The sequence below is a fragment of the Salvelinus sp. IW2-2015 genome, linkage group LG36 (assembly GCF_002910315.2).
Source record: "Salvelinus sp. IW2-2015 linkage group LG36, ASM291031v2, whole genome shotgun sequence".
In the NCBI taxonomy this organism is placed as follows: domain Eukaryota; kingdom Metazoa; phylum Chordata; class Actinopteri; order Salmoniformes; family Salmonidae; genus Salvelinus; species Salvelinus sp. IW2-2015.
The window spans coordinates 36,512,923-36,540,764 of record NC_036875.1 but is presented as its reverse complement, the minus strand read 5'-3'; the positions used below and the strand labels follow the sequence as shown (position 1 = coordinate 36,540,764).

General features: G+C 45.2%; 1 protein-coding gene across 3 annotated transcripts in view; it reads right to left on the bottom strand.

Moving 5' to 3' along the window:
• Nucleotides 1-27,842, bottom strand: part of LOC111959415 (R3H domain-containing protein 1) — a 58,809-nt gene that overhangs the window by 12,163 nt on the left and 18,804 nt on the right. For all 3 annotated transcript variants that reach the window (XM_023980933.2, XM_023980932.2, XM_023980931.2), the window contains exons 2-18: nt 20,474-20,739; nt 17,296-17,499; nt 15,681-15,716; nt 15,115-15,207; nt 13,793-13,937; nt 13,341-13,419; nt 13,032-13,091; nt 12,538-12,678; nt 12,021-12,129; nt 11,136-11,231; nt 10,953-11,035; nt 10,584-10,801; nt 6,395-6,679; nt 3,509-3,675; nt 2,282-2,383; nt 686-901; nt 209-332 (exon numbers count right to left, since the gene is read on the bottom strand). In XM_023980933.2, coding sequence (XP_023836701.1) covers nt 209-332; nt 686-901; nt 2,282-2,383; nt 3,509-3,675; nt 6,395-6,679; nt 10,584-10,801; nt 10,953-11,035; nt 11,136-11,231; nt 12,021-12,129; nt 12,538-12,678; nt 13,032-13,091; nt 13,341-13,419; nt 13,793-13,937; nt 15,115-15,207; nt 15,681-15,716; nt 17,296-17,499; nt 20,474-20,665 — 2,350 coding nt within the window. In that variant the 5' untranslated portion in view covers nt 20,666-20,739. The remainder of the gene's footprint in view (nt 1-208; nt 333-685; nt 902-2,281; nt 2,384-3,508; nt 3,676-6,394; nt 6,680-10,583; nt 10,802-10,952; nt 11,036-11,135; nt 11,232-12,020; nt 12,130-12,537; nt 12,679-13,031; nt 13,092-13,340; nt 13,420-13,792; nt 13,938-15,114; nt 15,208-15,680; nt 15,717-17,295; nt 17,500-20,473; nt 20,740-27,842) is intronic.

The following is a 27,842-nucleotide window of genomic DNA, read 5'->3' as shown; positions in this document are numbered from 1 at the left end:
ACATACCACACAGGGAGAAAGACATGGATTTAACCACCCATGTAAATAAATGTCATGCACACCACTCCACTGATGGTATTCCAGATATTACGCCAGAAAACCCCCCCCCCCCAAAAAAACACCTGATGTGACACCTGTTTTTAATAGAGGAACTAGGCAGCTGAGATGAATGGTTGAGTTACTGGTTCAGCCTGTGTTAGATATTTACCTGTCTGTTGTGTGGGCGGGGGCATTGGCTGGCTCTGCAGGGCACTATACTGCACTGTGCCCACAGGCCTGTACCCCTGGTTGGACAGGGGGTACTGGCCTGGCCCACAGTAACACGCTGGCATCTGTAGGCAGAGATGAAGCAGTCCAAAATGAGATACCACTACTGCTATGCAGCTCTCGGAGGTCTCTAAACCTAGAGTACAGTCCCTCAGCTGCAGTGGCATAGTTAACAAGTCCAATTTAAATGCTATTTTAAGTTGAGAGAAAGTATCTATGAACAAATTTACTGTATATGTATCTCTCAGATACTAATGATGAAACATTACAACCATGTAGACGAAGGAATAAAGAGACCGGCCAAGCATTGATCAAGATAGTCAGATGGAAATAACGTATAATAGTACTAATAAAACGGAGTACATTGTATAACCTAATAGGAATAAACCAGGTAAGGGTCGGATGTACAGTAACATACCTGCTGCATGTAACCTTGTTGCTGCATGAGTGGCTGGTTGACAGGCGGAGGGGCGGGGGTGTTGTAGGCCTGGGGGGCAGGGACAGGCTGGCCTTGGGGGGGCACCATGAAGCCCTGCTGCTGCTGCGGGGGGGCCTGGAGCACCACGGAGGGGCCCTCCCCAGAGGCCTGCCGGGACAGACTCATGTGGCTGAACTGGGCTCCCAGGTTCTCTTGCTGTGGGATGGAACACACAGAAACATGTTATATGCATAGATTATATATTTATTATTAACAGTTCTGTCGTGGCTCTAGTTGAACTACTACAGGACCTTGTATGTAATAAATAATACATAGTACTTTTATATGGCACTTTTTTGAAACCCCAAAGACTTTTATACTGCTGGCTCCTAGTGTAGTCACTGAACTTTGAACTACTGTACTAGCCTACAGCAATATAACTGGATACAGCCACCCATGCAAAGAACAAACCTGAAGGCCCTAAAACATTAAACTGAAGTCATCCTGACTTGCTTAAGTGTGGTGTGGTTTACTTTACTAGGCGGCAGGTGGTTGAGTGGTTAGGAACTTTAAGCATTGCTATTTATAGAATATCATATTCAGTTAGACGGTAAAATTGATGTAATTAGTCATTAAGGGATGTTGATTCGTAGAGGGATGTCAGGAAAGAGGCCAGTAGAACACATGATTTGCGTCAATGGAGGGAGTGGGGTAGCAAAACTGATTCAATTTATCATTAATTGGCATTTATTGAAGTCTAATTAACATGCTGACCAAAAAGCCTCYGTACGTCAGTCCACGTGAGATTTTGTCCATCACCACCAGATGCGAAAATTATCAAAACCAACTAACTATATTAATTTATGGACAGGTCGAAACACACATGAAACATTCATGGACATTTAACTAGCTTGCAGTTGCTAGCTAATTTGTCCTGGAAAATAAACATTGGATTATTATTTTACCTGAAATGCATATGATCCTTTTTTGTTGCTGGAACTTTGACCCCTTTTGATTCACAAAAAATTGTGTGTTCTCTACTCCGACAATTAATCCACAGATAAGAGGAAACGTAGCTGTTTTTTTTTGTTTTCTTTGGTTAATCTCTCATCGTTTTCTGTGGACTTTACATGGCAGTTGGCAACCAACTGAGGTGCATTACCGCTTCCAACTGGACTGGAGTGTGGACCTCTTTCATATTTCAATAACCCATGTGGATTAGTATGCTCCTAGCCTGGCTAGACTGACGCCCGTCGACGCGCACCCGAAGATTAGATAAAATTATTGAATAACGTGAACATTTATTTTGCAACGCTCGCAACACAGGCGGTTTGGTCAGCAATTACAAGGGGGACATTGACATTGACTAGCCTTGAGAAGTAATGCCTGAGACTAGTGAATATAACTTCAGGAACTTTTGCTAAATTCCATCCTTGTGTGTATTCTTTCAGTAGCATAAGTTCACTACTCATTTACAAAAGTTTAATCCACAGCTTTTTTTAAACCTAGCCCGAAGATGGCATAGAATGACAAAAAGACTGGGGGGGAAGGAGGGAAGAGGAGAAAAGAAGAGTGAAGAGAAGAAGAGTAAAGTACCACAGTGTATAGTTGGTCAGGGGAGACGGAGAGGAGCTGAGATGGGTAAGAGACAGACGAGTACTGGACAGGCTGAGCAGAGGGCTGGAGGGGCCGGACCGGCTGAGGAAGGGACAGAACAGACAGAGGTGAGGAAAAACAGTAGAGGAGAAGAGGTAGATGAGAGAAGTAGAGGTAGAGAAGAAGTAGAGGGCATCGGGTTTAGTCAGACATTAGGCAGAGATTGCAAACGTCACAAGCGGAGAAAGTATCATCATCTCAAACAATAGAGGAACAGTATATTAGTTAACGGAGTGAATCAGCGCTAGCTCAGGGGGGAATCCAACTACACATGGGGGAATCCAACTACACATGGGGGAATCCAACAGTAATGAAGTTAATTAACCTCAGTCAATAGATGGCCATGGATATCCTCCATTCTCTACCAAGGCCGACTGGTGAAAATCTATTGATATGAAAGCAATGGGACAGCTCTTTGTTCAAAAATAAATATCCTCTCATCAGGCCCCGCCCCCCCCCGGTTTGGAATGATGTCTTTATTAGGAAGGGGCGTTGCTTCTTCACTATGGGGAGGGAGGGGAGGCATCCTTGCCCGACCCCTGGGTAGTGCACCCACACTATCAGAGGTCAAGTCAATTTCCTGCCCTTCCATTTTCACTAATGAATGTCAAGCCTTCCGGCTGTTTAAAAAAAAAGATTTTTTAAAATAATGTTTTTTAAAGGGGCTCTCCATGACAGGTTGTGTTGAGGATCTTGCCATTAGAGATCGCTATTCCTACCACTCAGGGCCTGTATAAACGCTAATGATTACCATTTGGGCTGTGTGCTGCACCAGTGGTCACAGGGTTTAGCTGACACTCTGAACTCAATTCATTTCCCCTGACAGGGGTGGCGACTAAGGAGAAAGGTTGCAAAGTTTCCTCAATGAATAACACCGTAGGCATGACAACCACCCCCATGAGCTGTCATGGTAATGTTTTGAAAAATGAGGGCCATGTCAATCTTCAGGATGGTTTAGGATGTCTGTGTAAGAACTGAGCATGTGCATCAGTTCACTTCCTACTTTCCCCTGCCCTCTCAGACTGTACAAGCACTGTGTTTGTAATGTGAATGTGGGTGTATAGTAGATGTTATGAGTAAGCCTGTGACATATACATTTACTCCTAGGGGTTCTATTTCATTTAATTCAAATTCAATTCTGTGGCCTGCTGAAGGGTGTTAGCGGACCTGTGCGAGGACGTGGTTGTGATTGGTGGGCTGGTGCTGGCCAGGCAAGTGCGGAGGAGTGGGAATGGGCTGCTGGGTCCTGCCCTGCTGATTATGATGCTGAGGAGCCATGCCGTGGTTGGGGTTGTACACCACAGCACTTCCATCCGGGTTCACAAACGGCTGTCCTGCAGCGAGAGAGAAGGGCAGGGCTGAAAACACACTGGAAAAAACACCAAAACTAGCATCTCTATAAACACAATCATTTTTTTCAGCATTATCGTCAACACTATCAAGCAACACTTTCCATCTCTATAAATCACATCAATAATAATGAATATTTTCAACATTATCATCATCACTATCGACACTGGCCCCATTATCAACATTAAATAGATAACTTCAACGCTTTGATACAGTTTGCCAAATTGCTAGGTATCCAGAAATGTAATGGCTATCATTATCCTTACAGCAGCTGAAGACAGAGTATCCAGGGGGCTTCATTTACATAGCCTATTTATGAATTCACACAGCAAAGTGAGTAAATATTTATAATAAATGTTCCCCTTTGCATGAGCAGGAAAAATACWAAAAATGTTGTGGAGGAGGCACTTTACGTGGAGAATATGACACATCATTTTATCCAAGGGCTTATTTCAAAATCTCTGGTGAAAAATGCCTTGTGCTCCAGTGAATTTCCCTGAGCTGCTACTTGATGAAAGAATCAATGCATTTCTCTGTGGTTCACTGAAATAGGCTGGCTCTGAAAGCTGAATATCGGTTTAAGAAGGTATTTTTGGTGCAGAAAAGAGGTTAGTGCCACGGAACAATCCTGAGACACCCAGTTCCAGTGTATGACTTCATCACAACAGGCTGGTTTTTCCTTTACATTTGTATTCTATACACGTCTACTGAAGCACCGGTTGGTTATAGACATTATCATAGGGACAAGGGTTCACACAGACAAACACGTTACACATACAGAGCCGTGGAAATGTATTTGCCCCCTTAGTTTTTTTTAATTTTTTTTTTATATTGAATGTTATCAGCTCTTCAACAAAAACCTATTATTAGATAAAGGGAACATGAATTTACAAATATTTATTTATTTAACAAAGTTATGCATCACCCAATTYCCCTGTGTGAAAAAGTAATTGCCCCCTTACACTCAATAACTGGTTGTGCCACTTTTAGCTACACTGACTGCAACCAAGTGCTTCCTGTAGTTGTTGATCAATCTYTCACRTTGCTGTGGAGAAATTTCGGCCCACTCTTCCATGCAGAACTGGTTTAACTCAGCGACATTTGTTGGTTTTCAAGCCTGAACTACTTGTTTTAAGTCCTGCCTCAACATCTCAAATTGGGATTAGGTCTGGACTTTGACAAGGCCATTTCAAAACTTCAAATTTGTTGACCATTTTCAAGTTGACTTGTTTGTGTGTTTTGGATCGTCTTGCTGCATGACTCAGCTGAGCTTCAGCTCACAGACAGATAGCCTGACATCCTGTATCCTGTAGAATTCTCTGATACAGAGCAGAATTCATGGTTCCTTCTATTAAGGCAAGTTGTCCAGGTCCTGAGGCAGCAAAGCATCCCCAAACCATCACACTACCACCACCATGATTCAGAGTTGGTATGAGGTTCTTCATGTGGAATACGGTGTTTTGTTTTCGCCAGACATAAAATGGAATCCATCTCGTTCCGGATGCACCTGGATGATCATCAAGACTCTTGGAAGAACGTTCTATAGACAGATGAGTCAAAAGTACACCTTTTTGGATGACATGGGTCACCTGGCAAAAACAAACAGTGCATTCCACAGTAAGAACCTCATACCAACGGTCAAGCATAGTGGTGGTAGTGTGATGGTTTGGGGATGCTTCGCTGCCTCAGGACGTTGGACGACTTGTGGAGAGAGGGTGGGTTTCCTACATTTTTCCCCCCACGTTCAATGCCCAAATGACCGTTTGATGACCCTGAAAATAACTCAGAGTTAACTATCAGGTGGCAAAATTAATTCTCTGGGTTCTACACAAGAATTTCCCATTTTCCAACTCCTTAGGAAAGGTCAATAAGCAATTGCACAGCCCTGGCTGGCTCTCGAAAATSATATTAGTGCCAGCGCCATATACCCGGGCTTATCAGACAGTCCCATGCATATTTAAGAAGCAACATTCTCTAGGATGTCCATTGAACCAGCAGAGTGAAGAGGAATACATTATACATCAAAGCTTCGACTCGCCCACTATCCATTTTCTCTATATCCAATAACACTGTACAGTGTGGCTTCATTATCCCGTGTCTCAGCAACACTTTGGGGAATTTGTTTTGACCAAAGTCAGGGTATATTGATCTTACGAGACAGCCATCGTTTTTCAAAGTGCTTCCGTTCCCTCCTCATTTGTGGAAGGCAGAGACACAGATTCTCATTTGCATGCAAGCCGCGTCATTAGACAGTGACTCCTGTGTCAATTCGGAATAATTTGAGGAAAAGAGATACGCAATCTGTCGGTTGGGTTTACTTTTTAAAGGGCAGTTAAAGCAACTTGTAATTATCACCTCCTCCAAAAGACTCAGCAGCATCACAACTCAAATACATCAGAAATAATGAATGAAGGACGCCTGGTGTTCTGTGTTCTACTGTGGTGTTCCAACACTTTGCTGCTTGCAAGAAGACAACACACGCTACCATCAGAAGCTATAGTTCCCTCTCTCCCTCAACACCACAAGAAGAAAGCATTGGGGGAATAAGCAGCAAGTTATGCGAGTCGTGTTAGTTTGAAAGAGAAGTTATCAGTTTGTGAAAGAAACCCAATGACAGGATACAAACACAAGACACATTTTGCATACCCCATGGCATGCCCCTGTACTTCAACTAAACCTGGTAGGTAGGGTTAGGTTACCAACCTGTGTGTGGGTTGACCAGGACACTCCCTGGCGGTATCCCTGTGGCTTCCAGAGGAAGCAAATAGTAGCTAGTGTTAGCTGTGTTCACTGGCGGTGCCACGCTCCTGCCTCCCGCCTCATAGACCACAGTACTACTAGCGCAGACAGCTGGGTAGGCCGCTGGGCAGGGAAGCGCAGAGTGGTTGTGGGGGTAGCCAGCCTTGGTTAGAGCCGGGACAGGGTGGGTTGGCTGGGAGCGAGAGAGTGAACCCGTGGAGGACCCTACACTACCCGAAGACTCAGAACCTAGGGAAGGAAGGAGTGAGAAGGAAAGCCTTAACCTACAGACACCATGCTCAGAGTGGTTATGTGGGGATGAATGGGGAGAGTCATAAGATGCTCTCCAAGGGTCACAGGAGCAAGGCAGTAAGGCCATATTACTGATGGTATCTACTGGAGACGACGCGGTTTGAATTCATTGGGTATTTATTGTAGTCTGGCCCACACAATCACATATTACTGTATCATACATAATTTGTTGAGGCCATAAATACCTTTATATTTCTACTTAGGTCAACAAATTATTTTTATTAAAAAAAGGTGTGCACTACTTCGAAAGGTCGGGTTTGAATCTCCAAACCTACATAGCCAATTATCTATTCTAATTACCTGTGGGAGTGATGCTGTCATAAAATAGAAAGAGGATAATGATATCAACAGCTCTAACTGGCCAGTTAATTAATTCCTTGATTAATGTCTTCATTTAGCTATTCACATTGTTTTGCTATTCACTTGACTGTCCGAGCACCACCACCATGTCCATGGTGTGCAGAAAACTAAGAAATGAATAGATTCTAGAACAGATAGATTATTAGTTCATTAAGACATTAAATAGAATAAAACAATTGACTAAGACGTTCTACTACAATTCTAAAAACAACACCAACCCACTGATAGAATATTACCATAACACGTGTGGTTTAAAGGAATGACAGGAAAATGTAGCACTATGGTTAAAAGGAATGACAGGAAAATGTAGAACTGCTTAAGTCCTGCTTTGTTGAAACAGTTAGCTACATCACCTATCAAACTGAAGATGTTTGAGATGGGGCTCTGAATGTAATAACCAATGAATTCACACTCGCGATACCAAATGATTTCTAATACAATGAGAGACGAGGAGTGGCCGATATAATTGGAGGGGAAAGCATGCTGAAAAGGCAAGCATTAGAAAGCACACTATGTAAAAAATAGACACCGTCTTGGGAACATGTGTGAGTGGTATGTTAAGTGCGAGCAAGGCGTGACAATGCACTAAGAAAAACCTGCATGAATCTCAGGTTGCTAAATAGCAAAGAAAAGTGCTCCGTCAATGTCTGATCTAATAAAATGAAACTAATAAATAAACATCCCGTTAATGCAGGCAGACGGGAGGAGATTAAGAATGGATGGCTTGGTTCTCCTCGTCTGTCGGCATCTGTTTGAGAATACAACCACAGTGAGACACCCATTTCACCTGGCAGAGTAGCCATAGGGACTGGGTCTGTTCAAAGCCTTTGTCAAACGGCTCCTGATTGGACACTCCTCTAAATGGACAGGGCTTTGTGACCATAGAATTAGATCACTAGAATAGACAAGAATCTTCTTATTATGAGACAAAGGTCAGCCATTTGTCAATCATGGTTTGCCAGTGCTGTGATCATTGTCTCATGTCAGATATCAGTGCAGACGGGCATCACGCTAACTAGCAAACACGCATCGGATGGTTAAAAGGAAGTTTGGTTACAATATGCTGTACTAACATTCAAAAATGTTACTACGGTGGTTGTATTACCAAGGTGACATTGTTCACTGAACCCCCTTTCATCCTCAAAAGAGAGGTAATCTTACCAACAAACCTGTAATATACTTCCCCCCCCCGAGGAAGTCTGCACTACCTAATTCTACATCTAGCTAAGGTGTTTTGTGGTGGTAGGATCAGTATTTATGAAATTCGAAAATGTGCACGAAAATTTGCTAGCTAATATTTGCTTGCTGGCAGAACTAGTCTCAAATCAATCCATATGAAATGAAAGGCAAGGATGCTAACAACGCCAGTTCACACACTCCATGCTGAATACTCCCTCTAACTAGCTAGCGCAGTGAAGTTCTAGCTAATGCACAAATGAGTTGTCATGACATCTGTTCTGCTGTGATTAGTGCGCCAAGTTGTACAGCACAACTGACTGCTCTCTGCAATGTCATCACGTTGGCCAAATGTTACAAACTAGCGAAGCACAGTGCCAGCTGTCAGTGTCAGATACATGCCGATTTCTGAGAACAGTCCCATAATTTTAGTGCCGTATAACTTTATCAGCAAGCTGGCAAACTAGCTACGGTATGGCGATCCAAACAAGCTTGCACGAGGCTGCTAGCTGCAGCAAGTTTGCTCAACCGATTGAGCATGGTTTGCCGTAGTAGCCAGTGCTTCATTGCTACCGAGAGCCAAGTGATTTTCTGAATTAGGAACTAGCGTTAGGCGGATGAGTAAAATCAAAACATGTTGAGATGAGTTCCACGCCCTACAAGACAGATCGGCTGAGGGACAAGCGTGACGTTAGGAGTGACCATCTGACGTGAGACAATGGTGCTGTGATAAGATAATGTAAAATAATGACTTAAGAATTTTTCTACACTGTATGGTTTTGCTAGCTAGACTGACAGTTTTAGTGCAATGATTGCACGAATTGTTCAAATTAACTGCAAATATGCCAACATTCCAATCCACTGCCATACACTGGCTGAGATCAGTTGATAGGGCTTAGAGAAGTTGCAAATTCAACAAGTACAGATATTGTATCATAAAATAGCACTCTGTGGAACTCCGCTTCCCAAGAAAATCAACATTGACATTTATGGTCCGTTGACATATTTTAGAGGATATTTATACAGAACATTTTAAAACCTTCATAAACTATTTATAATGACAATATTTTTTGTTGACAATACTACACAATTTCTAATATATCACATCTTACTTTTAATTCCCTGCATAAGTAAAATTTGCATTATGCCTCTACTACCATTCATTCCAATTAGAATTGTTTGTAATTCTCCCTGATCATTATGGCTGCCATTTTTACCTCATTCTGGAACTTTGTGGGTTTATGACATAGACCCTCCAGTAATTTAATAGGATGTCCATGGTTGTACCATAGATATCCTATTAAGGGTACRCTCGTAAATTGCCTCGACTGTGTCAGAGTGCTCACTGGGCCGTTCGTAAATTTGGAGCGTTACGCTCTCGGAGTGTTCACAGTGCAACACTGGATGCTCTGGCTGAGAAGTAGGGTTGATCCGAGCGTTCTGACCTCACAACGGCAGCCCAAGCTAGCTGGCTAAAGTTGGCTAGCTTGCTACCTACTTCCAGACACAAACGAGAGAACACGTCACTGAGACCATTTTACTTGCCCTAGCAGTGCTGGTTACTGTTGTCATGTTATCTATCGTGTTAGTGACTGTGCTGCTAGCAACAATTTAATTCCGTTTTTGCCTAACTTTACTGACACCTGTCCCATTCAGCGAGTTTTTCTGCGCTCTGGCATACTCAAACGAGTGTGCTCTGAAATAGGAGTAGATAGCTAAAATTAAATTTAGGAACGCACTCTAACTAAATTGCTAATTCTATGGTTGTGACCATATAAATAGACTGAATAGAACAGGCTTGGAAGCTCTGACCCTGGCAATTTGACTGGTTAACTCATTGATACACTCGCAATGTCTGCCTGGTATTGTGATGCAATAATTGCCATGGTATTTTGGAATGTTCTATCAACTGATGCTGGATTGCCATGGTAATGTAGAATGTTCATTCAAATGATGCTAACTGATGGGTTAGGGTTGTATTTTTTGTAGTGTCAGTTAAGTTGACTAAACAAATCAGATTTAAGCGTACACTTTCTGATTTTACTTCCTGGCATGGGTACACTTAAAATGGCTGCCAGTCCACCCATTATGACACCCTTTCTATTCAATCTATTTTTATGACTGACAGGTGCTGCACTGCTGATTGTCAGAGTCCGAATATATGGGTGGAGACTTGAACTGTGGTGAAGTGAACTGTAGTTGGTGGTTGATGGTTAGCTTAGTTAAACCAGACTGAACACCATGGAATGTGGCATTCAGTCTGGTTTAACCAGGCTAGTTGATGGTGGAAGTGGAGGTTATTTACCAGTCTTAGAGAGGCGACCCATGCTCTTGCTGCTGCCTGAGCTGTCTCCCCTGATGAGGACAGAGATGCCGCTGAAGCTGCTTGCTTTGGTCATGGCTGGCCTCAGGTTACGGTTTGAGCTGTCAGAGTCAGTGCTGCTCCACGGCCGGGGTTCAGCGTTCTTGGGCTCGTTCTCAGAGCTGCTCTGGCAACTGTTGGCCGAGCGGCCATCTTTTAACCTGAGGAAGGATCCATTTTAAACCATGATGGGATTATACATGTATTAGCTATTATAAGAAACAGGAACATTCTATGCTATTAAGGACCTTCATAGCAGAGAGTACGAGATGGGGAAAGTGTCATGGCTATGTTATGTTGAGAGATAATGACCTAAAGATTTGCCGTCTTTGCTGTGTGCTGTTACAGGCATCATCCTCCTGTATTCTTTTTTCAAGAGGAAAGCCATCTGGATCCTGTAATAAAATAATTTATGTTATCTACTTGTTTATATTGAATCAAACTCTCAATCTGCATTTAAAAGCTATTCAATTAATATTAAAGGAGGGTTCTTACATCTTGAGCGAATATCCTGTCTCTGGCCCTCTGGTAATCCTCCTCTCGTTCCTCTATAGACTTACTCCTCCTGTCTTCCTTCAGTCTCATCCGCATCTAGACACATCAGCACCCAGCTTAACATCTAGACCCATCAGCACCCAGCTTAGCGTCTAGACCCATCAGCACCCAGCTTAGCGTTCAGACCCATCAGCACCCAGCTTAGCGTCTAGACCCATCAGCACCCAGCTTAGCGTCTAGAACCCATCAGCACCCAGCTTAGCGTCTAGACCCATCAGCACCCAGCTTAGCGTCTAGACCCATCACACCCAGCTTAGCGTCTAGACCCATCAGCACCCATCTTAGCGTTCTAGACCCATTCAGCGCACCCAGCTTAGCGTCTAGACCCATCAGCACCCAGCTTAGCGTCTAGACCCATCAGCACCCAGCTTAGCGTCTAGACCCATCAGCACCCAGCTTAGCACTAGATTCATCAGCACCCAGCTTAGCACTAGATCCATCAGCACCCAGCTTAGCACTAGACCCATCAGCACCTTGCTTAGCACTAACATCTAGACATGTCAACACTATGATTTTGGACCAAAATCTAGACACATCAACACTCATTTAGCACTATGGTTTGTTAACACCAACAGGAGGCTTAGGGAATTTACTCTAGGAAACACTGAACTAAACACCAATACCATTTGCCATTGACTACTGCTTTTGTGCAGAGGAAAATACATTTTTCAGTGGGTTTATGTATTTTCAGAACTTTACTGGCTTTGGCTTTCATGGTGAAGATCTAATGATTATTTTTCAAATTCTAACTTTTTTCTTGGAAGTTAATTGATCATAATGCGGTCCAGTATAGATCTGGAGCGGCTCACATTAAACAACTCTTACCATATTGTCATCTTTGTCTGAGCCGGAGTTGTCCCTTTTGAGAATGTACCGCTTTTGGAAGTCGTCAGTTTTGTCATCTTTGATGTGTTCTGAAAACTTCTGATCAGGTCTACACAAAAAAAAAAAAAAATATATTATATATAATATATATATATATATTATATAGAGCAGAGAGAGAGTAGCAGCAGAAAGAGAGAGATGGAGAAAAGGGGAGGGAGAGCAGAGAAAATAACAATGAAAACGGGAGTTGTGGTAGGGCTTCTTTCTAAGAAACCTGACATGTTTACACCATCTCCCTTCCGCCTCTAACTCTCCTCCTCCCTACCTTCCTCATTGCAATATTGAAAAAGCAGATAATGAAGTTTCCCCAAAAACTAATTTCAGGGGTCGCAAAGAAAAATCTGTTTACCCTCGGCAGAAGATACGGAGCCAGTCATTTCTGCAGCCTAAGCAGTTTGAATTAGAGTAAGGCTGAGAAATTGAATTATTGGTTGTGGCAGAAAGGGAGATTACTCACATTCTCGTATTGCTAGTTTTGTTGATGATTACAGATTTCCCGGTTTGGTCGACGTTGTGGTCGAGGCCGAAGTAGGCTGCAACGCGGTGCAGCAGCATTCTGTGGTAGGAGGTCATCGGAGGGAACTTTCTCTTCTGGCTTCTGGGGTAGGAGAGGTTGTTGGAAGGGGAGGGAGAGAGGACCGAGGAGGTTTTAGGAGGGAGAGGAGAAAGAATGGGAGGAGAGGACAGTGGATCAAATCAATAATTCAAAGAGAGATTACAGAACAATTAGGAAGAGTCGTTCTGGGCAAAACGGTCCAACATAGCCCAGAGTGAAATCTCATTAGCAGAAAGTGACATCACACGAAATTATGCATGGGCTTAATAAATGACCAGAAACAGATTATTCTGTTGAAATTAAACCCCCCAAGAAATCAAGACATGAGACTCAACTCACTCAAATTCAGTTGAAATGCACCAACAACAAAAAAATTACTCAGCTGAACTACTCACTCGTTATTACTGATAAAGTCAAGAATGTCCTGTTCCAACTTCAGAAGCATCATTCTGTCCCTGTGAATATAATGGATTGAACATGGAGAGAATTAGTTTGGTGTCCGTTCAGTAATTTTAGCACTCATCTCATTACCTCAGGGTATGACAGAAACTGCAATTAGTAATCGACTAATGAAGAAGCCAAATGTTCTAAATGTAACCTTTAAGAGAAAGAGTGTTTGCTTAATCACCAGTGAAAGAACAACAGCTCAGCTTGGCTTGTGGATGCAGACAAAAGGTTTCTAAATGGCTGGCATGTCTACACACCTGGGGTTGTTTTTCAGCGTGTTTACTAAGAACTCATGGACATCGATCCCAGTAGAGTCTGTGTATTCCTGACTGGAATCTGGAGGGAGGAGAAAAAGGCATTGATTACTAACTATTCTATTGTGTCTCCTCATTTCACAGAAACTTTGCAAAAATGTATCGAGTACTTAATGAGAAACAAACMCTTTGGGGGGAAAGAATGTATGCTAAGCTTGCAGGACATAGACCATCAATTGCGTTTTCACTTTTACAGAAGCATTGAAGGCTTATTGGGTCCTTGAGACCTCTTATTTTCTTAAATTTGAAGAAACTTCACAACCTCTGAGAAACCTCTGGTTACTGACCATAGTAGGTGCCTAGTGCCTACCCACACACGATGGATGTGTCCCAAATGGAAACCTATTCGGTATATAGTGCACTTGTTTTGACCAGGGGAGGCAGACGATGTCTACCTCTGGACAGCATCTTCCTGGGCATCCYTTCAGTCTTCTCCAGCAGCTTCTCCACTCCTTTATCTTGGTCCACTTCATTCTTGATGGGCGATGACGACGACTCCTCTTTGTCAAACGACTGGGTGAACTGGATCTCAATGTTCTCCTGTAAAATAAAGACACGACTGTTGTAGTCACCTTTTATGAAGCAGAAAACGGGATCAGGTGTTCCCTTTTCTCAGTAGCTTGCTATCCATCAGGACAATGAGAACCCCCACCGTCCCAAGTTTACAGATTCTGTAGCTGGTTGGAAAACCCATGGGTATTAGGGGTTGTCAGTTCAATGCTATGGTCTTGAGCATTCACACCCTACAGAGCATCTAGAAACCGAGCAGGTGTTTCCCCCCTCATTCACACCCTACAGAATATCTAGAAAGTGAGCAGGTGTTTCCCCCCTCCTCATTCACACCCTATAGAGTATCTAGAAACCGAGCAGGTGTTTCCCCCCTCCTCATTCACACCCTATAGAGTATCTAGAAACCGAGCAGGTGTTTCCCTCCTCCTCATTCACACCCTATAGAGTATCTAGAAACCGAGCAGGNTGTTTCCCTCCTCCTCATTCACACCCTATAGAGTATCTAGAAACCGAGCAGGTGTTTCCCTCCTCCTTATTCACACCCTACAGAGCATCTAGAAAGCGAGCAGGTGTTTCCCTCCATCTCATTGATTAAGAATCTGAAGGAGAAAGAATGACTTCCCTTTCGTCTTTCAAAGTCAATACTAAAGTAGAACAAGTGTACAACATGACGCCCAGGGAAAGGAGAGGTATTTTTCTAAAATGGGGGAGGAAAGGAAAGCTGCAATGTTTAAAATGGAAGAATGGTGAATGTTTTGCTCCACCCCTGTGAAAAGTACTAGCCTGGAAGAGATGAAGTTTGCTAACAGGGCTTTGGTGCAGCACAGACTGAGTGAAAGCGAGGGATTGTGAATAGCGTGATAAAAGAAATCCCAGGAAAGGAAATCTCTATCGCTCAACAGTTCAAGAGTATGAATCTAGGTAGGTACTTCAATAGTACACTTTTATTTTGCTTGACAGAATTTATGTTATTAAAATAAATTATTCAGAAGTTTGTTGGAACACTACTGTTCTGGAGGCTGAAGATGAAGAAGAGTGGAGAGTGGCAACAAACCAGAGGAATTTCTTATGAACCTCTTGATATTTCTCTATTAGAAGAGATGCATTTGAAGGGTATACATATGCAATGAAATGATGGTTAAACACCAGATGAGGGTTCAGGGGGAGGAGGAGGGCTTGAGAATTGTCATGGGAGGGTGGTGGTTACCTGATGTTCTCGAGGCAGATCAGTAGCAATAGGAGGAGGAGAGGACTCTTCGCAAACAGCCAGGCTTCGAACTAACTTTAACTTTGAGTTAGACTGGGGATTGGAGAGTGGTGAGGGTTAAGAACAGAGTCAGGATGGGACAAAGAGATTGTGCAGGTAGTTTAAAAACAAACCACACGCGTCGAGGGAGGAAAAGGAACSCAGAACTCCCGTGCAAGCACAGCACACACTGGCATAGCAACCCACTTACGAGTAGAGTTTTCCAAGCTCGAGAAGAAACCATGCACACTGTCACCTACGTTAACCATAAACTGGTCAGATCACTCGTCCTGTTTCTGATGCATTCAAATTTAAAATTTGCACTTGAATAACTGAAAACTACACACACAAAAACAAGCAACAAAAATATAATTCACACAAAAAATGCGTTCCCTTCAAAATAACAAAACTTTTTTTTTTTTTAAACGGACATTTACAAAAATGCAGGCAGTGTGTAAATGAAAGGGAAACAATTCATTGTCAACTACTGGATGATGGGGTTCATCAAGCAAACATGCCTCCTGTACCTTGAGCCTTTTTCCTGTCTGTTCCGATGTCTGCTGCTGCACAGTAGGCAATGAGACAAAATAGACCATAAGACAGGGGTCTCATTGTCTGTAAGTCCTGGGATGATTCCCCTTAACAACAAACTGACTGAGGAGGACTAAGTGAAATGACAGACTAAAGAATACGGGAATCTGMTACTAAAACCATCCCTACACAAAGGGTTATAATTATTTTATTTTTTATAATCTTTTCTTTTGTCTAAATGTCCAACAGATTCTACCGTGTTTATTAATGGTTAATGCACAATAACATTTATATTTGTTAGCCCTAATGCATCAGGCTACATTACACCCAAGGCTAAATAAGTGACTGCAGTAGAGGATTTGGAAAGAGAGCGAGCCTTGGCCTCCATTCTACTGTGAATCCTAGATTCGGAGGGATGGCCACAGGGAACGGCAACATAACCGCTCTCTCCTGCAAACATCTAAAACAGCACCATGTGTTCAGTGAGGCGTCTAGATCTGCAAAGTGGAGGAGACAGATGGCGACAAAGACATTCGTTCCACCTCCCCTCCCCATCCTCCTAGGGGTGACACAGGAGACATTAGTGGATAAGCTGGGATTTGAGCTAAGAGATGATCAGCTTTTCCCATCTTGCCTAGCTCTCCTCAGCAGACTTCTGGGCTTTCCATTTCCTTACAGCTCTTCTCTCTCTGACTGCCTTTAGACCTGGACTCTCTGACTGCCTTTAGTAATGTTCAAGGGGGGCTAGCCAGGCTAAGAGACGACTGAAATGGCACCACATTCCCTATAAAGTGCACTACTTTTGACCAGAGTTCTATGTGGTGCCATTTCAGATGCAGCTCTCCTGACTGCTGCACCGTGACACCGCTCTCCTCTGACTGCTGCACCGTGACACCGCTCTCCTCTGACTGCTGCACCGTGACACCGCTCTCCTCTGACTGCTGCTAATACTGTATAAACCACCTTTACAATGCAGCCAGGTGACAGTAAACTAGCGCTGCCGACTGATAAGAAAAAGAAAACGAGCCGACATAAGCAGGGTCAAGGCTCTTCAGAAAGGGAGAAAGCATGAGGGAAATGTCACAGCATCAAGGGAGACTAGCCTAGCTGTTCACAAGCTACATAAGAGGGAGGGGGGGGGGGGGGGGGGGGTAATAACCTGCCCGCCATACAGAAACCGCCACAAACCTTAACCTTGAAGCGTATAATAACTGAGTAGTGATTTTGAGGTATACCGCTTCTGCAGATTCTCATAACTCAATTATCTGACAATTGATGGTTGTGCTTTGCCAGAGACTCCCCTGGCCCTGAGCCTGTGCTGTATCGGAAAGCAATTATTTCTCCCTGCTCTGCCACCCAATACACCAAACCCCGCCTGTCTCAGTAGCCCCCCTGTTTCTAGCTGAATATACCTTCAGTGGTGTGTAGTCCCCTGGTACATAACACAACCCCTTCAACTGACATGCCATACTTTCATACAGAAATTTGTGTGGGTAGAAGTTGATTGGGGGGGGGGGGGGTTGAAAGCAGTGGGAAAAGGCTGACTGGTGGGGATGGTGTGGGACGCAGGGAAGAGATACAAACAACCCTGCTCTGTAATGAGAGGTTTACCTGAGTTTCCTTCTCTTGACAGCAGCTCTCATCTGACCTCTGTGGTTGGAGCTGGGTCTGAGGTTGGGCCTGTGGCTGGGTCTCTGCCGGCTCCCTGCAATCTGTCTTGGTCAGGCTTGGCTCTTCTCCCCCTGCTGGTGTCGGTGTGGCACTGGCATTGTGGCTCTCCTCAGTCTCCAGACCTCTCATAGTGGCACTAGTCTCCTTTACAGTGACAGTATCAGACGACATTCTCATTAGAGAAAGCTACTTGGAGCTTCGTCTACAAGAGCTCGAGACCTAGAGAGCAGAGGGATGGACAACACACGACACGGTTCCTTTGGTCAGCCTCAGCCACTGCCTGCCCTCCCCGAGGCTACCGTTTCAGCAGCAGCTATTTGTACCAAACAGATCAATGACGTTTCCTCAATGACAAAAATCTCCCAATTTTGTAATAAAGCATCACTGTAAACCCTTAACCTCTCCCCCTCCCTACATCCCACCCTTGTTCTAAACTGATGAAAACTGTGTCCCTGAGTGTGAGCAGCAACTGGCCCTTCAACCAAGCTCTGCCATGAACACACCAGTGGCCTCTAAAGCWCTGCCATTATCACGTCAGTGGGTGAGATATGCTCTACTCCTGTGTGTGTGTGTGAGACAGTCTTTCCTTACACCCAGGGACTGCCTGACGGTGTGTGTGTGTGTGTCTGGTTCTAAGGCAGACGTCAGCATGGCCAGATGGTGCAGCAAGCTGTAAGTGTTCTGTCTGCCAGGTTGCTTGCCTCAGAGAGGAGAGACGGTGGTGACACTCCCATACGTGACGCTGCAGCTAGCAGCACCTAGGCCTCCAGGGACTCATCTCCTCCTTATCGTGAAAACGGGAGAAGCAATCTCCCAGTGTTATCGCAAATCTGGTAATCTGTCAACACACTGCCATCCTATTCTCTATTCTTTCTGACTGGTCAGCACTTCCTCTGCAGTCTGCCAACTCTAGTCTGGACAGAGACATTAGCTGTGACAATCTATGACAGCATAAGCTGTAATGTCGTGACGTGAGCGATGTCGTTTGTTTGTGTGTATGTAATATATATATCATTATACTACAGTTAAGCCTGTCTCTACTCCCGTTATACGCGGCGGAGTTACGTCCTCCGAAAATGACCCGCGATAAGTGAATCATCGCGAAATAGAAAATCTTTTTTTTTTTTTACCATTAGCAACTATTAGCATGTATACATAAAGTGACTCACGTGTGGCCGTTTCACTGCTCTCAGACTGGGCCGCCTGCATCTGCTAGACTGCTCCTGCAGTGGGTTTATATGTTAGGAGATGTTCGAAATTACAGATAATTTGGCCAACTTAATGTAAATTTGCCAAGCTGTTTTACTGTACGTACACATAACTGCACGAGACGACAAAAATGATAGCACAATTCGTAGCATGTTTGATACAAGAAGCGGGAGTGTAGTTTTTTTAGCGAATCGAATGCAGAGCACAATGCACCAAAAAAAAAAAAAATGTCATTATGAAAATCCTGACGAAGATAGCGAATCGCGATAAGTTGAACCGCTCGAGTGGCGAGGGATCATGTACAACACACACAGCTAAAAAAATAAAGGGAACACTTAAACAACACAATTTAACTCAAGTCAATCATACTTCTGTGAAATCAAACTGCCACTTAGGAAGCAACACTGATTGACAATCAATTTCACATGCTGTTGTGCAAATGGAATAACAGAAACAGGTGGAAATTATAGGCAATTAGCAAGACACCCCCAATAAGGAGTGGTTCTGCAGGTGGTGACCACAGCCCACTTCTCAGTTCCTATGCTTCCTGCTCTGAGTTTTTGGTCACTTTTGAATGCTGGCGGTGCTTTCACTCTAGTGGTAGCATGAGACGGAGTCTACAACCCACACAAGTGGCTCAGGTAGTGCAGTTCATCCAGGATGGACATCAATTGCGAGCTGGGCAAGAATTGCTGGTCTGTCTAGCGTAGTGTCAGAGCATGGAGGCGCTACCAGGAGACAGGCCAGTACATCAGGAGACGTGGAGGAGGCCGTAGGAGGGCAACAACCACGCAGCAGGACCCCTACCTCCGCCTTTGTGCAAGGAGGAGCACTGCCAGAGCCCTGCAAAATGACCTCCAGCAGGCCACAAATGTGCATGTGTCTGCTCAAACGGTCAGAAACAGACTCCATGAGGGTGGTATGAGGGCCCGACGTCCACAGGTGGGGGTTGTGCTTACAGCCAACACCGTGCAGGACGTATGGCATTTGCCAAGAACACCAAGATTGGCAAATTCGCCACTGCGCCCTGTGCTCTTCACAGATGAAAGCAGTTCACACTGAGCACGTGACAGACGTGACAGAGTCTGGAGATGCCTGTGGAACGTTCTGCTGCCTGCAACATCCCAGCATGACCGAGGTTTGGCAGTGAGTCAGTCATGGTGTGGGGTGGCATTTCTTTGGGGGGGCCGCACAGCCCTCCATGTGCCGCCAGAGGTAGCCTGACTGCCATTAGGTACGCCGAGATGAGATCCTCAGACCCTTTGTGAGACATATGCTGGTGCGGTCTGGCCCTGGGTTCTCCTAATGACAAGACAATGCTAGACATCATGTGGCTGGAGTGTGTCTAGCAGTTTCTGCAAGAGGAAGGCATTGATGCTATGGCTGGCCCGCCCGTTCCCCAGACACTGAATCCAATTGAGCACATCATGTCTCGCTCCATCCACCAACGCCACGTTGCACCACAGACGTTCCAGGAGTTGGCGGATGCTTAGTGTCCAGGTCTGGGAGGAGATCCTCAGAGCAGTCTCCGCCACCTCATCAGGAGCATGCCCAGCGCGTGCGTTGTAGGAGGTCATACAGGCACGTGGAGGCCACACACACTACTCGAGCCACCTCATTTTGACTTGTTTTAAGGACATTACATCAAAGTTGGATACGCCTGTAGTGGTTGTTTTCCACTTTAATTGGAGTGTGACTCCAAATCCAGACCTCCATGGGTTGATACATTTGATTTCATTGATCATTTGTGTGATTTGTTTGTCAGCCAATTCAACTATGTAAAAGAAAAAGTATTTAATAAGAATATTTCATCATTCGACATCTAGGATGTGTTATTTTAGCGTTCCTTTAACTTCTTTGAGCGTAGTGTGTGTGCTGTGTCGTGTGGTGTGTGTGTGTGTGTGTGTACCGGCTGCGGTGCTGGGTGCTGGGCCTGCCGTGGGGTGGTGTCGCCGGAGAGAAGGGTGAAGCCCTCTGAGGCAGGGTCACTCGAGGTGCTGCTGCTGCCGTGGGTGTCTGGATGGTGCTGGACCAGCTGGTGGCTGAGGCTCTGGCTTGTGTTGAGCTGGGTCGTGCTGGAAGCCCTAAGGAAGAGGCCCATGTCCCCGTCACCAGCACTGGGTCCGGCAAGCAACGGCACTGGCCTCGGACAAGGCTCTCATGCCCCTCCGTGACCTGGAGAGAGGGGGAGAGAGAGAATGGTTTGTTAGTATATGTGTTCACTTAAATCCATAATGACCAATGTAAACTACTCAACAACACTTTTGTAGAACAGAGTCAGATGTCAGCTAGGTCAAGTGGATTTCCAGCTCGCTCCACCTCACCTCTCGGCCCTACGGAGCCCTGGGTAAACGGGCGCTGTGCCACCTCAGACATTGCCATGAGTACCAAGAAGCATGGTAGCTAGTTCAGAACAGTTGTCTGATCAGTTCTACACTGGCCAGGATAACTCACAGGCAAGTTGCCTATGCCAAATTCCTATTATCGAAACCAATTTGTTAGCGCTTCCAGAATTGAGTGGTGTAAACACACATTCACACCAGTCCAGACAGTCGCTAAAACAAGCCATGCCTTTGCTGGAGGCCTGAGATCGCCGGGACGTGTTGAGAATGGCAGGGCACAGCTAAGCAAACACTTGCCGGGTTCCTGACTCTGACAATGTAGCTCGTTTATCAGGCTAATGGAGGTGGCGCGGGGCTGAAGCAGGGACTGCTTGCATTATTTATGGTTCCGATGACCTCGCCTGATTGGGATTCATGAGATCTGGAGCCCGGGGCTGGTGGGGGCCATCAGTGGAGAGCACAGGTGTGTGTGTGGGTGGCTCCTGTCCTTGCGCTTAAACACACAAAGAGACGTCTGTCGGTTTGCTGCAACCACCTGTCCGTCAACAGGACGTGTGGTATCTGTTAGAGTCCCTCTGCTTGGACTCTTTCCCAAGGCCTCCGGCCATCTGGTCTGCCTGCCTTGTGCTGTGTGGGAGTGAGCCTGCCAAAAGCCCTCCACATCCCTCACACTATGTGGATCACAGAGACCAGCCGTCGGCAAGGGGCTGAACAAGACGCTAAAGCATATTTTTCCGCCTCTTCTCTAAATGCACCCACTTCAAGGACAATGATGCTTTTAATGCGACCGGAGAAGAGCCATTTCTTTCTCCCCTCGCTTTCTGCGGCACAGCCGGCGCCAGGCGAGCTAGGACGCCCACGCATGGCCGGCCACAGATGGAGGCTCTCCAGGGGGGAGAGAAGGAGAGCAGGGCTGGGTGGTGGCGTTGGTAGAGGAGAGGGGGAGCAGGGCTGGGTGGTGGCGTTGGTAGAGGAGAGGGGAGCAGGGCTGGGTGGTGGTGGTAGTGGGAGGACCAGTGCTGCCTGACTCAGTCCCCATGAGGATCAACCTCCACAGGGTTGTGGTGCGATGAGCATCTTACAGCAGCAGGAGGCCACCCCGGACACATGACTCTTCAGGGGCTACTCGTTTCAGCTAGAGCACCGATTGGACGTTCAGTCTAATATTCCATGCCTGTACATATGCTCCTTTGTGTTTTCTGATGACATCATGAGTGCATAATTTCTACGACAGATGCTCGTTCTCTTCACAAAGTCACTTGGTTCACACAAATGCATTTGTGGAGGACAGAGGGAAGATTTTACAGAGGCAAAGAAAATGTCATTTTTATTTTCCTTTGAGAAAGAAGAAGCCTCTCCCTTCTTCCTCCTCCTCTTCCTCCTTCACACTTATTCAATTAAAAAAGGGCAGAGCTGCTGTTTCTTTTTGGCTGGAGCCTGATCAGCTGCAGGCAGCACTGAACAGAACAGGCGAGGAGGATCCCGAGTCCAAATTTACCACTAATTGGCCAGTGTGTTTTAGCTGAGCGGCTAGCCAGATAAGAGACGGCAGTCTCCTCACAGTTGACTTGGGAAATTGTTGAGGTATTTACAACTGTGGCCGACCGAAACAGAGTAAAAACACGGGTGGATGTGCCAAGTTTGTGAGTGACCCTGGTGGATGTAACGGACTGTGTGTGTGCGCGTCTCTCGCGCTCATCTAAATATCGGCAAATGGATCTAGGGAGATACACATGAAATATCTGTGTTGGTGTCAACGAGTGACAGCTTAGCTTGAAGGTACTAATTTTGTCAGGCTGGATAAATAAACTGTTGGCTGCTTTCTCTTCCTGCCGTGTTGTGTGCAAAACGAGAGGCAGGGTTGCTTCCCAAATGGTACCCTATGGACTCTGGTCAAAAGTAGTGCACTATATATGGAATAGGGTGCCATTTGGGACACAGACAGGGAGGTGTCTCATATACAAAAATAGTGAGGGAGCATGGCACTAACCTGCTGAAGAGAGGAGAGCGGGGAAAGCCAGCTACTGTGTCTGCAACTTGACATCGTAATAAACCACAGAGTCAAATAGACTGATCTGTCCGTGACAGTTCAATCATGTGTTAACTAACCATGAACATATAATATGACATTTTCCTGAAAATAAACTGGGTAAACAGTATTTCCTGCAAATGCAATTACAGTATGTGATTCACAAAAAAACAAATTTATTTTTACCCGTGGGGAAAGCATTTATTCTGGAGGACGACTTACAATTGTAAAAAAACAAAAAGTGACTTATTACATTGTCCAGAATAACGAAAAAGTGCATTTCATTCCACAAGATTAGAATCCTTTGAACTGAGGGAGAGGACTACTAATTAAATGCCTTTCTATTTGTTACCACACAAACACATGTCATTTAGCAGACACTTTTATCCAAAGCGACTTACAGTATTGAGTGCATAAATGTTGAGTGTTTATTCACTGGTCCCCCGTGGGAATTGAACTCACAACCCTGGCGTTGCAAGCGCCATGCTCTCCCAACTGAGCCACACGGGACCAAACACACAAAAATAAATGAAAAGACCAGCAACAAAAAAAACACAAAAACACCCCCGAAGGGATACTCCGTAAGTGCCCATTTCTGCACCCACCATGGCCCCTTCCATCACCATCTGAAATATTCTCTGGCTTCAGTTTGGAAGTACGCCAAGACCACTCGCGGTTCCATTCAAACACTAAGTTTCTGCTGCATTCAACACGCTGAAATCCACCTCCAGCCCCCAGGGTGCTTTCTTTAATGACGATCTGAATTAGGGGTGGGAGGTTTAACTCCCAGACCCCGCTGCCGCTGTCCATTTCCATCTGCTTAAACACAAAGCCGTGAACATAAGTAAAAAATAAAAAAGTGCCGGCCGCAGCCAAGTGGTTATATTAAATGCAGGAATATATTAGTCTGTCAGTAGATCGAGCTACACTAATGACTTCAATAGCAATCATCATATCCACATAACCTATCATCCCATTCAGCGGAAAGACTCGCACAGCAGAGTGAGACATTCAGTAACGGAGAAGGGCCAGCTGACCTCAGGGCTGCTGCCAGAGACGAGGCTACGGCTGCTGCCAGAGACGAGGCTACGGCTGCTGCCAGAGACGAGGCTACGGCTGCTGCCAGAGACGAGGCTACGGCTGCTGCCAGAGACGAGGCTACGGCTGCTGCCAGAGACGAGGCTACGGCTGCTGCCAGAGACGAGGCTACCTCTAGCTTCCTTTCAATTACCAACGGTGGAGAAAAGGGAGAACGAATGAATGAAACCTATAAAGGGGGGATGAGAATCAAGGGCATGGTGCAGTTTCTTTCCTTTGCTGGACGGCAGCAGCCGCCAGTCAGCACACAAAGGAGCACTAGGTTCTGCTAATGAGGACTTCCTGAGGTTAGAGAACAGCGCGCCAGGCTCCACTCCCATCACGGCTAAATCCATATAGCAATTACACCACTTAATTGCCTTTTTGAGACATACATTCCCTTTCCGCTTAATGTTAATGCAATTACGCTGGGGTTCCTGGGTAATGTTAAATGCTATCTCTGGAGTGCATCTCTAGAGCATTGTGGCATGCAGTAGCACTGGGTCCCTTTATGTCATTCATTTTAAACCCCTCTTAAGAGCGAGGCTGGAGGAGACTGAGCTGAATCATTAACCAGACTCTGCGAAAATGTCCCTTGTCGTCGCCCCCCCCCCACCACCACCACCCATCCCTCTCCATTCCAACCATCTGGGATTGTGATGGGAGCCAACGCTCACCGACGACAAGAGACATTTCAGATAGGCATCAAATTAGAATGATTAATTTGGCCCCCTTCATTAGGTGTACAATTAATAAATAGACATCAAAGAATATGAGACCAGGATTGTGGGGGATTTGATGAGGACGGCTGATGGCCAACAGATGCAAAGTAGCCGTTAGGTCTGTGGTGCCAGCAGCAGTCCGACAGACTTCATTCCCATCGTAACCTTGTACCACTTTACCAGGACTTTGTTTGCCCCATTTAACAGAAATGAGATGCACAGTATTAAGGGCAACTAAATATAAGCAGCCCGCTCTACCAATTACAATACGCTTCACGAGGACGTAGCATTTTTTTGTGTGTTTTATTTTGGCTAATGGTCCCACAAGGTACGATCATACGGGGAAATGGACCAGTGAAGTATTAGCAAATAACGCCAAGCTAGTAATGCTACAGTACGATCAGGGATAATAAAGCAATTCATCAGCCAGAGGAGGGCTGAGCAAAAACAAAAACGTACCTGGAAACAGAAACGAGCGTGAAAACGCTGACAGAGGCACCAGAGGATAAACAGCAAATTACAACATTTCTGAAAAGCTTTTGAGCAGATTGGGCACTTACTAGGTAAATTGGAACAATTACGGTTGAATAAGAAGAAGCTTACTCCTACCAGACAGTGTAATAATATTCAGAGTTGAAAAGATCTGCAAAATCCGCGCCCCATTAGACACAACAACCTTTCCAGTGCAAAAAAAAAAAAGGCTACCGTGTCACAAATTGACAATGCAAGTGAACGATGGTGCACAATTTGAATAGACATTGAAGGAGAGAGATGGAACCTGTCTTACTGTTGTATGCATTTCACTCCTGGTCCAAGCATGGCACAGCAAGTAAGGATTCAGCGCCAGGGACTGAGCAGCTTGGGTCGAGCACCGTGGTGCTATTCAGGACACATCAAAAGATTGAGTAGGGGGCCAAGCGCACCACTTTCTTCCCCTGCCTCTCTCCCACTCTCCCTCTCACCTAGGGAAATAAGCCCTTTGGCGGCAAAGAAACATCGCAGCAGCACAAATAAAATGTTAAACTGAAAAGTTAAAATGTTACTACGGCTAAAGACAACCTCGGGGCCGAAAATAACAAAGATCCAGACTGCCAATCGTATCCCTCCTTTGTAAACACTAAGCTTGTGAACTTCTAGAAAAGCTGCAGCATATCTCCGGGAAACTTTGCTCTCATTACGCGAATCGCTGAACACTACAGCAACGTTCACCAACAGTCTCACATTCATTTCTCCATGTATAAGACAAGAGAAACAGAGGCAAAACCCACTTACACAGAGAGTGCTCATTCATTGGACATTGTTCTGGTAGGTACTTACATCCCTTGAGCGGAGTGTGGAGACAACATAACACTCACCTGCCACATTGTAGCCTCCATTATTTCCATTGGTCAGGGGTTTAGTTTCCATAGTACCAGAGGCTGCATTGGCTGTGAATGTTGCCGGTCGGAGAAAGGTCCCCGAGACAGCCCCCTCTCTTTCTTCCCTGCTCTCACACACACACACACTCGCTCTGTCTCTCTCTGCAGAGCTAGCTCACTATGTCTGCCTGTGTCTGCCTTGCTCTCTGCTCTGCAGCGCTCTCTGTCTGCGCCAGGCTGTCTAAGTGCCAGAACCCATGGTTGGATTGTGGCTCTCGCTCCGAGGCCTCGGAGACAGCGCCAAATCAACGGCTGGGCTGTGTGACGTCAGAGCCGGGCTCAGCCACTCGGGTGCCTTGGCTGTGCTCGCGGCACGTCACTGGCTATATTGCACTCTTCATTAGCTATACAGCCGGATGCCGCAACGTCAAGTGGAGCCGTGGGAGGTTTACATACCTCACCCATCCCTCCCATCAATAACCAACACTCTCCCCCCAAAATCACACCCCACCCCGAGTGTGTGTGGGAGTTTGTGTAAGGGTGAGTGTGGGAAAGGTGGGGATATGTTGGGCCACAGCAGCCGAATACTGTGGAGATAGAGGTAAAGAAAGCTGAGATAATTCTGCCTTATAGGTGTATTTGAATGATTGACTGTAGTAATCAATCAACCAAGAGCAACTGAACATCTCATCTGAAAGGTTTTGTGCCGTCTCTTCCTTTCTCCAAGTCTCTTAGCGAACAAAAACATTTATAATTCCACAGAGATTGTTACTGCAAGACAAACACAAAAAGAGTTGATTATTCATCAAGGACTGCTTGGCCTAATCAACTCTATAGGACAAGATACAGATGCTCAGTGATCTGAATATGTAAACAAGAAAAGGACTGAGCACTGCTTATGCACACCATTCCTCATATATTTCATGGTATGAAAACCAACAATGTCATAATYTTACTACTGTTCTCCACAAACAGGCTTCTTAAGAGTGAGAAAAACACAACCCAACAATAGCTTCTCCTTCCTAAACAGCTCATTAAAATCTGGGTGGTATTAAAATAAACAGCATTTCTCTCAGGGATCGGGAACATGAAACAGAAAGCTAAATCCTTTCTCCCTCTGCCATTGATCTTTGTGGGGTCCTCACAAGCCCCTCGAGCAAACGAACAGACAAAAAAAAATAATAATAATAACATCCGACAATTACAGCAGACGTGTGCGGCACCCTGCCTCTGCTGTAAACAAATGTGATTCTCACACCTTGATAATTCTACAGTTTTAAACATGGAATTAATGAGTCCTTCCTCCATCCTCCCTCAATCTATAAACAGATCCCTGACAAGAAACCATCAGGAGTCAGTGTGTTCATTACATTTGTTTACATTATTTTGCAACGACATGGGGAGTTGAGCACAAAGAGATGGTGTTTGGCAATAACACGGGCTTTGAATGCCTCAGTAATAACCAGATGATTGGAGGGAGAGGGAAGAGACCAAAATAAAATATATAACCAGGCGTTTGTTTTTGCAAGCCTTTCCCCTGAAACCGTATTGTTGAATTAGCCCTGGCATGCTCGAGTCTTAGATTAAAACCTATCCCTGGGCTTCCCTGGTGATATTAATAGTTGACGATAGCTCCTTAAACGACTTCAATTTCAAGATCACAAACCTTCCCTATGCTGCAGGGGGAAAAAGTATTTGGCTATGGCTTAAAACGATCATCCTGAAAGTTAAGAGGCAGCTCTTACTGTAT